Source organism: Esox lucius, chromosome 20 (genome assembly GCF_011004845.1).
Source record: "Esox lucius isolate fEsoLuc1 chromosome 20, fEsoLuc1.pri, whole genome shotgun sequence".
In the NCBI taxonomy this organism is placed as follows: Eukaryota; Metazoa; Chordata; class Actinopteri; order Esociformes; family Esocidae; genus Esox; species Esox lucius.
The window spans coordinates 12,993,375-13,003,246 of NC_047588.1; the positions used below are offsets into that span (position 1 = coordinate 12,993,375).

General features: G+C 39.4%; 1 protein-coding gene across 2 annotated transcripts; it reads right to left on the bottom strand.

Annotated features, from left to right (window-relative positions):
- Positions 1-595: 595 nt before the first annotated feature.
- On the bottom strand, positions 596-8,561 carry si:dkey-256h2.1. Of its 2 annotated transcripts, none has more exons than XM_010889872.4 (12): positions 7,959-8,561; positions 7,717-7,856; positions 6,498-6,673; positions 6,157-6,317; positions 5,708-5,848; positions 5,441-5,562; positions 5,183-5,351; positions 4,478-4,617; positions 4,087-4,211; positions 3,674-3,800; positions 2,647-2,780; positions 596-816 (listed from the first exon to the last, which is right to left on the bottom strand). In XM_010889872.4, the coding sequence occupies exons 1-12, from the start codon at positions 8,417-8,419 to the stop codon at positions 691-693; spliced, it is 2,022 nt and encodes a 673-aa protein (XP_010888174.1). In that variant the 5' UTR covers positions 8,420-8,561; the 3' UTR covers positions 596-690. The 2 variants fall into 2 exon arrangements, with proteins under 2 accessions (XP_010888174.1, XP_010888173.2); XM_010889871.4 differs by having other exon boundaries at positions 5,708-5,863; positions 7,959-8,559.
- Positions 8,562-9,872: the final 1,311 nt, after the last annotated feature.

Here is a 9,872-nt window from a genome sequence, read left to right on the forward strand (position 1 = left end):
ACCCCCATCTAAAGTGTGTGAAATTCCAGAATGAAAAAAACTACTTTGCCACCACCTGCAGAACCCCTGGGTTTCCGTCGGTGTCCCTCGACCAACATGGAAACTTCATCCAGCACTAACACAGCATCAGATGTTTCTTTTCAGTAACCATGGAGGTGGAGCATGTGACTCCACCAGGATTTCAGCATTTTATAAAACATTTTACTATATATTGTCTCCGTGTCTGTGTGCCATTGTAACCAAACCTCTGCATGTAATCCATTAGACACTTGAAGAACAAAGTGGTGTCAGGAAAAGTTAGGTCTGAGGAAATTTAACTAATTCTCAGAACAATTAGTGAAGCATCTTATCTTTGCCTGAAAGTTCAAGTTTGACACTAAAAGCCAAGCTTGTTTAATTAGACATAATTGATCAGTTAAAGTACCCAAGATAACAATACCTCCTCCAACCTTCCTAAAGAGCAAGATGAGCCACTCATTACAAGATGACATTTTTGTGTGAAAATTGAAAATACAGGCTGGTGAATAATTCCTTTGAAGCCAGCTCCTAAGATGGCCACAAAATTAAGTGATAACACATGGAGTAAGCTACAACATTGTCAGATTTGTTTTTATGTAGATTTTATCATGATTGGTTTCCATTTGCATTTATCAGTCTTTATCATTCACATTTTCGAAAATCTGGGAGACTTTACTTGTAGAACACAAGATAAGAGAACATGACAATATATCCAGGGTCCTGACATGGATTGGGGTCCTGTCCATTGTAAAGGCCAAAGTAGAGAAGAGTATTGGCTTCAATTCCACTCATGTCCACCTGAGGAAAAATGAAAAAGACATTGTCTGACCATGCTTCAGTTATCTGCACCATGATTCCGAAGGTAAACACCCTACAACATAGAATTTGGAGAATGAATAGGAAATATTTAATGGATACGGAATTTGTTGCTTATGTAAAAGAACAAATTAATATTTTTATTTTAACTAATGTGCAACAACCTCATCCTCAAGATAAGCCAAATATTGGTATTAAATGGGACTCCTTTAAAGCATATATAAGGGGGGGTAATGGTAGCCTTTGCAGCAAAAAGGAAAGCTAGTTTTGAAGGGAACATGGCTAAAATAAAAATGGAGACCAAACAATAAAAAGTAAACTGCAAGAAAAAATAGAAATGGACAATATGTTGATGGATAAGGTTAAAGACATTAGACAAAATTTGAATAAGCTTAATTATATTTCAGTTAATAAATCGGGTAAACACCTGGCATCATTGGTTAAAAGGGTTACAAAGACTCAGTCTATATCTTTAAAAGAGGAAGAATCAGATGTTATTATGAACAATGATATTATTAATAGAAGATTTAAGCAATTTTATGAACATTTGTATGCATCAGAGGTTAAAGATGACCCAGATTATTTTCTTAAAAGCAGTCAAATTAAAGCGTTTATCAGATCATCAAAAGGAAGTTATACGAGAAGTCTTTACAACCTCTGAGATTGAAGCTGCAATTAAGGCATTTCCTGAAAAAAAGGCCCCAGGAATAGATGGCCTCCCTATTGAGTTTTACTCAATATTTTGGCCAAATATTAGACCTTTGTTCTTGGAAGTGGTTAATTCATTTGTTAATCAACAAAAGTTGCCAGAAACTATGTATTTATCAACTATTTCGGTGATACCAAAACCAGGTCGTGAATGTAATAAGCCTTCTGATTTTAGGCTTATTAGTTTAATCAATTGCGACAAGAAAATTATAACAAAAGTAATGAACAACAGATTGGCACCAATTCTACCAAGCATTATCCATTAAAACCAATCTGGGTTTAATCCTAACAGGGACCTAAGAACTAATGTTAGAACATGTATATCCTTAACCCAATAAGCTAGCTAGACTGATAATGACGAAAACACAATTCTTCAACAGAAACATTTATTCCATTTTTTATTTCTTTTAGTTCTATGAGCGGCGTTACATTTTAGTAAGGTTTCTCCAAAGTCTATGGGCAAGATGATAAGCTAACATTAGCTAGCAAAGTTGTGTCTGAGCAGACAATATGTGACTAAATTTCCTGCTGGAAAATAGTGTTGCAACCTAGCTAATGTTTGTGGTGCTCTCTGCAAAAGATAAAGAAAAACTAAGATGCATAGGGAGTAGGTTGACCAAACCTAACGCCTAAGCGACTATTATTTGGAAGTATTCACATTGCCTTTTAGCAAGATTTACCTTTGTGCAACCTCGTCAAAACGCATGTCATTGTTTCCTCGTCAATGGTCTTACTGTCATCTAGCTAGCGCGAGCTAGCTAGCTAGCATGATTATGCTTTAAAGGACGCTAGCTAGCCATCAGAGATATGGAATATGACAATGCATCTAATGCAATCAAAAGCCCAGATGACATTTTAGTTGATTTAGTTGTTTACTTTGTTTCTTCTGTGTTCCATAGTTATGAAAATTGCCCATCAACTTTGACCCCCATCTAAAACGAATCATCGATAGTTGGATGTGACACTGCTTCAGACCAGTCAGTATGCTCATAGTAATGATAGTTATCAGATCCTAATAGAATTATATACACAATTTGATGCTGATAAGTGTCACAAACTTGCATAGTGCACCTTTAAGTTAGCCCTTTTCACTTTCCCCTGTACCTGTGTGGTGATGTCCACCCGCCAGGGGTTGACCTGGAGCCCATCACACCAGCCACCACGCCCATACAGCCAGGTGCCATGCTCGTTGGGCACTGCCCCCTCTCCCACTTGCATGGCACACCCCAGGGCTGACCCTGGAGAAACAATAACACCAGGGCAATCAGACCATTAAACAATGCTGCAGAACAAGAATGTTTAAGATGTGCAATTCAAGTACATGGATAATGTAGTAGCAACTGAAATGTGGAAAAATATTTAGGACCAGCACAAGCAGGCATGTTCTCTAGGACCAGGGTTAACGACAGGCATCATGTTGTTTTGTCCCCTTGTCATGATGAAGTTATTAAGTGTTAATGTTGCTATAAAAAAAAAATTGTACATTTGCTTTTCTACATTTTATCAACATTAAATAAGTGTGGTATTAATATCCCAAATTATTTTTTTCAGAACTAATGTTACATCATTAACGTTCAAACTGACTGGAGGTTCATTTAACTGGGTTCTATGAGCACTGGACAGGCAGTCAGACACTGATGGAGTTCATGCTGCTTAAAGTAAAGATAATTTTGCTGAATAAGCAGGCATCCTTTGGGTTACACTTGTAGATTACCTACTGCACTATATTACAGACAGATTAGAGGAAGCCATGCAATCACTTCGCCTTTGCTGCTACAATGCTCACACACAAACTTTAAAGTTCAAACTGAAAGAACACAAGTTAATGCAAACAAATTATTTACAAAAAGGGGAAATCATGCCTGAATGTTTTTTTTATGTGGACATAGAGTTAAAGTCACTGGCTGGTCTCAATGTGCTCAGTAATTTCTCAAATAGAACAGTAAAGAAATATCCTATTTTCTCATAGTCGTATCAGTTGTATATACTTTAGCATATATTGTAATACCTTTTTAGCATGGCTTAGAAAACATAAATCAATCACAAGGCTTATTTTGATCAACACTCAAGTGGCCAATATTCTGTGTAGAAATGATAGTGATGATGCCGCCCCCACAATCAGTTCCCTCACCTGCCGAGTCAAATACACGGGTGTTATTGAAAGCTCCATTGACAAGGAAGTGGTGCGAAGTCACGCAGAACTCGCCACAACCGTTGTTGTCACTCCCGTGGCCAGTGATCACTGCATACAACTCCACCTGAGAGACAACAAGGCACCAAAATAGGTCGATATAATAATGAATATTTGTAAAGCAGATGTTCAAATCCATTAGGCATAAAACACTAAGTGATCAAGACAACATTCATTATTTTATTTTAAACAAATAATGATTCACCTCCTAGGCCAATCAACCATTTTGATAAACGCCTGATATCTAAGGCAATTTGAAATTTTTCCGATTGCTTGCACACACAAAAAACAAACCACAGGCTATGACAATTTATTTCAGTAAAGGTAAACAAAAGTAATAAACACTATCATACTTTTTTCGTTGATGCTGGGACAGTGAATTTGATTGGTTCATATCTTTTGTTGTACTCTTTGTCAAAGGTGCCCCCATTGTACAACGACATCAGTGTAAAGGGATAAAGGGAGTCTGAGAGGTTGGCTGTAACAAGAGCATGAATACACAATGAAATACCAACAAAATAGCATTGTTTTAGGTGTAAAAGAGTCGCCTGACCATAACCATGCCTTTACCATGTTTAGTGTATTAAAGACAAAAAGAAACATAAATAACTAAACCATGAAACAAAAACAAAAAAAAAGTGCATAGTATCTTAAGAGACGGTTTTGTAGACATTATACCATCTGTGACAATGTTACTTAGGCATTTTACGCTTAGGTGTGCATTCCGTGTGCATTCTAACTGACCTCTGCTATTGGTGAATCTCAGACTGAGAGACACCACCCAGGGCATGGCCCAAGGAACAGTCTTCATGGTGAAAGTACATCTCTCATTGTTAAACAGGGGCCTTAAAGGAGAAACATCCGTGAGCCAGTGCCCAATGCCTCTGGGGGAAGAACATAGCAACAATGTCAGAACATGATTCACGCATGTTTTCTATGTACGCCGATTGTCTCATTCGCAACCCAGTCACATCATAGCATTTTAGCCTCCAAAATGTATCTAGCAAACAATTTATGGCATATAGACAGTAAATGTACAAATAATATTAGACGGGAACATACCCATCATTTACATAAGTCAATAATTCCATGTTTCTGATGAATATGTTGGTAAGCACACTTGTTTGAAGTCATAATTTGCCAAATAGGACAGCTAAAAGAGCTATATTAAAAAAAACTGACCGATATATAAAATAAGATATTTAAATGTGCATGGAAGAGAAGAAACAATGTTTCTACACACTTTCGAAAATGTCTGTAAAAATCCATTCAGAACCTCCCACAGTCTACATCTGGTTTGCAACCTAGCAGTTGGGAACCACGATTTCCGCACTGAGGCTACATAAATCAAACCACCCTGTCTGCCTTGACAGATCATATCAACATAATTGTTTTTCATTTGTATTAAATCCACTCACAATGTTGTGACCGCAAATGCAAAGGACATACCTGCGGAACGCTGTAATCCAGCGCCCCAGCTCCATGTTGCAGAAGGGACTTAAAGGATCGCAGCACACAAACAGCTGCACAGTGTGGTCCCAGGGGGGGCAGGAGTCGTCTCTCCGGCTAGGACAGGACAGGGACGCGTCCAGCTCGAGAATGTCAAAACCTAAAATGTCTGACAACACAGAAGGGCAAAGTCTTAAGCAGTTAAGGTTGTGCTTCCCATGTAAATAACCTTGTGAACATACAATGAGGGTCCTTTACCAGTAGGCAGGTCCACAGTGGCAACTGCTCCAATCTGGCCTTGCATCTGGACCTTCTCAAACACTGGGACCACCAAGGCTGGGTCACGGAGTCTTGTTTGAAGCCTCTCTGAGAAATCAAACCTAGGATGGACTGGATATGGTCACTAACCCCTAAAAGCTGAATGTCTTGCTCCATCTATTTATTAACATACTCCTTGTTCATAAATCCCTTAAGTTTCAAGTGTAATAAAACAACTGAGTCGTCCATGTTGTTCAAGCTGCTTACCACTGGGCCTGCCAGTTGAGAAATTTGAAGGAGGGGTAGAGGAACCAGCCCATCTCAGACAGGGCCCCCTGCTGGTCAATCCCAATGAAGAAGTTTGGATAGGGGGTACTCTGAAAAGACACGTTCACCTGCTGCCCATATCTACGAATAATAAAACTTTTTTTTTTATTACAAAAAAAAAAAAGATACATCTATTATTTAATGGACCCATATAAATATACCAGTAAATATGGTTGACAATTTCAGTATTAAATGCTCAAAATGAAAAACAACAGCACATTCCATTGACCAGTGCGCAGAGGTTTCTGTGCACAAATTCTGTGAGCAATCAACCTAAGAATAACGAGAGAACACTTATTCTTAGAGGGAGGATATCACCCAACTGAGGTAAGAGGGGAGGCAACCTGCCTTAACAATACTGAACCTCATATGAGTCAGTGTGTTCTTACTGCAGGGCCTGTGTCACGGAGGGCTCACTGTGGACCATGGCAGCCGGGATACCCAGTGGTGTATAGCACTCATCCCCCACACAGTTCATATCCTGGATCGGGTTTCCAGGAAGTGTGTGTACAAGGACACCTGTAGCTTTAGACTGGGCCATGTTCTTCACCTGGAGAAACAAGCATTGGAAATGATTTCCATCCACTTGATCAAGCACATGGCACATCTGTCTTTCGGTAAATTCATGGGAAAGTGTAGAACAACTTTTATAACAAAGTCTATCCAAAACCTGCAGAATGTTTAACCATGTCCTCTAGGACGATCTCTGGTTTCCACTCTAATAACTGACCTTGGTGAAAAAGGAGCAACTGCCTTCGGACACCCAGGCAACAGCATCTGCAACAGAGGAGTTGGGCGTACATGCATCTCCTGCATCTATCAGCTGATATTTCCTCTGACTCCAGTGCCCCATAAGCCAATCATATCGCGCATCCAGTCTCTTGATAATCACTGGCATTTTCCACCCTGTATTTTAAAAGAACAGAGTACATCACTTCCAGATCAAGGATACAGAAATTAATCAAAAACCAATAGGGGGAAAAAAGCAAAAATAAGTGTAAAACACAACAGACCATGAACAGAGGAGAGGATAGTAAAGAGTGTCTAAAGCGAGCATGTGAAGACTACAAGTTAATAGAAACTGAAAGAACCGCTAAGAATGTTTCAATAAGACAATATCTCAGCCACTTTTAGCATTAAAAAAATATCCTTATAGCTGGGTGGCAGAAGCTGTGCAAGGTTCTGAGGTCAAAGATGACAGGCAGCTTGGCCCCAGTAAAGAACTTGCCTATCTACAGCACCTTCTACAGTGCCTAGCAACCAAAGGCTGTGCAGTTGCCATAGCAAGCAGTGATGTAGCCCGTCAAGATGCTCTCAGTGGTGTAGCTGTAGAACTGTTTGAGATTCAGAGGGCCCATGTGAAATCGTATCACCCTCCTAAGAGCCTCTGACCTGTTGTCTGCACAAATGATTCTGTGGGTGCGGACCACATTAGTTTGCTGGTAATGTGAACCCAAAGGAACTCTACATTCTCCAGATCAGCCATGTTTCCCTTTCATGTAATCCACACTCAGCACATTTGTTTCACTGAAGTTGAGAGTATGTTGTCCCGACGCCACACCGACAGTTCCCTGACCTCCATCTTTTCACCAGCGAGTTGTCCACTGCCATGCAGTCATGGGCAAACGAGCAGCGCAGGAGAGGACTAAGGACATTATTTCATTTTCACCATTCCAGGGTGTAATTTACCCCCATAGCAAACTTCCAACTGAACCAAGATAGCCCACAAGATGTATTTTCCAAAGGGTGACTAGTGAAGCCAAGTGGGAAGTACCTGGGACAGGTGGGCGGAACATGGAACTAGCTAGCAATATTGCAGGTTCTAGAGCATGCTTCTGTGTATGCAATAACTCACATCACCTTGCAGATTTGCATTCTGTAATGGGGAGACGTTAATCAGAAATAGGAATAGGGCTGTTAAGTGCAGAGATACACATAGTGCTCCCTACCTGTAGAAGTAAAAACTGCCTGAGAGAGGCCACAGTTGTGTCCTGAACAGGCCCAAGAGTACAGCACACTGGGAATCCAGTTTCCCAGGCTAAATACAGGAACAGGGGAGAAGTGCAATCTGGACAAAACCTCTTTCTTTCTGTTGAACAGCAACACCAAATTAATGGTTACATTCAGTTCAACAGCCTGTTAAGTTTTCTAAACGAACATGCAACAGTGCAAATCTTATTCGTTAGGCTACCTGTGCAATGCCGTACGATGGACTTGATCTCTCATCCACAGGGCATCACCGACAGAGCTGTCATCAAAAGATACGAAGAGGACTTGAGTATTCTCTGGCAGATCTTGGACCAAGTCGGTTAATGACGACTCGGAGTTCCACAAACACTCCAAAAAGGCTGACTTATTGGTAAAAGCATGAATTAACACTGGTCCTTTCAACCCGGTAAGTGGCGGGTAAACGAATTCTCCATCCAATATTGGCACACTGAAAGCAGGCGCAGTGTCACCTGGCTCCAACCCAGTGATTTGTTGAATTCTTTTAGATTTAAATTCGATGGTACTTTGCCCAAATGTAGGTAGTGGGAATAAACGCTCGTCGTAAATTAAATTATGAGAATTCACTCTAACTCCATCAATTTGAATTAAATGGTCTGTAATAAAGCACAGCACCAGAGTTAGTGATAAAAACATGTTCCTCATACAAGGTCGTAGTTTGCTAGTAAAAAGCTAGATTTAAAAATCAATAACTTGTGTTAATGCTAAGTATGCATATTGAAACCACAAATAACTAAACGCTTGAGGAACGAGCACTTCCTCCAAAGTACTTCTCTTTTAATTAAATCAAGTAGGCGTGTATTTGTACGGTGGCCCATAAATGCGAAAAAGCCAGAAAGCATTTCTTATTGTGCTTATAAGTGTACATGCTTGTTTTCGTACCCCCCCGCCCCACACTTTGTTTTTTACATTATTTTATTACTCAACTGGCATTGTCTCGAACTGAGTCTTTTTTTTTGCTATGTTTCTTAATAGTATGGTATGAATGTTTATAATATACTGCAGTATATGTATATAATTATTTTTATTAATTATTAATATACAACCACGTTTCCAAAAGTGTGTCAGAAGCTGTGTGCCAGAGGCTGTGAGTCGTGTCAAGGTGTTGTCGGGCATATTGTAACCGGGCTTTTCAGTCAAGTCTTTTTTCTGGCAACTCGACCATACAGCTCATTTTTGTTCAAGTATCGTTGTATTGTGCTCCTTGATACAACCACATCATATTTTTACAGAGCAGCCTGTATTTCTCCTGAGTTTACCTGTGGGTTTTCCTTTGTATCCCGAAAAAATATTCTGGCAGTTTTGGCTGAAATCTTTCTTGGTCTACCTGACCTTGGCTTGGTATCAAAAGAGATCCCCGAATTTTCCACTTCTTAATAACTGATTAAACAATATACTGACTGGTATTTGCAAGGTTTTGGATATCAAAATAAAGTTATAAAGTTCCATTACCTTGTTACACAGGTCTTTTAACAGTTATTTTCTGCTCCCCATGGCTCAGTATCTAGCCTGCTCAGTGCATCCACATGAGAGTTAATAAACTCATTAAATATTTATACACAGACATTAACTGCAATTTAGAAAGCCACAGGTGTGGGAAATTCACCTTTAATTGCCATTTTCACCTATGTGTGTCACCTTGTGTGTCTGTAACAAGGCCAAACATTCAAGGGTATGTAAACTTATGATCAGGGTCATTTGGATGATTTATGTTATCATTATGATTTAAGAAGGAGCCAAACAACTGTGTGATAATAAATGGTTTCATATGACCGCTATCCTTAAATAGAAGACAGCTTTTGCATAATCACTCATATTTTCAAAATCAATGCTAACATTTCACAATTTCTGCTAGGGTATGCAAACCGATGAGCTCCACTGTACATGCGTAGTTCATATTTGATGCCAGCAACACGTTTAAAAAAAGTTAGGACAGGCATGTTTATCACTGTGTTGCATTACCTCTTTTACCAATACTCTATAAATGTATTGCTGTAGTTTTGCAAGTGAATTTTCCCCCCCATTATGACTTGATATAGGATTTTAGCTGCTCAACAGTTCGGGGTCTTCTTTGTCTTATTTTTTGTTTCATAATGCA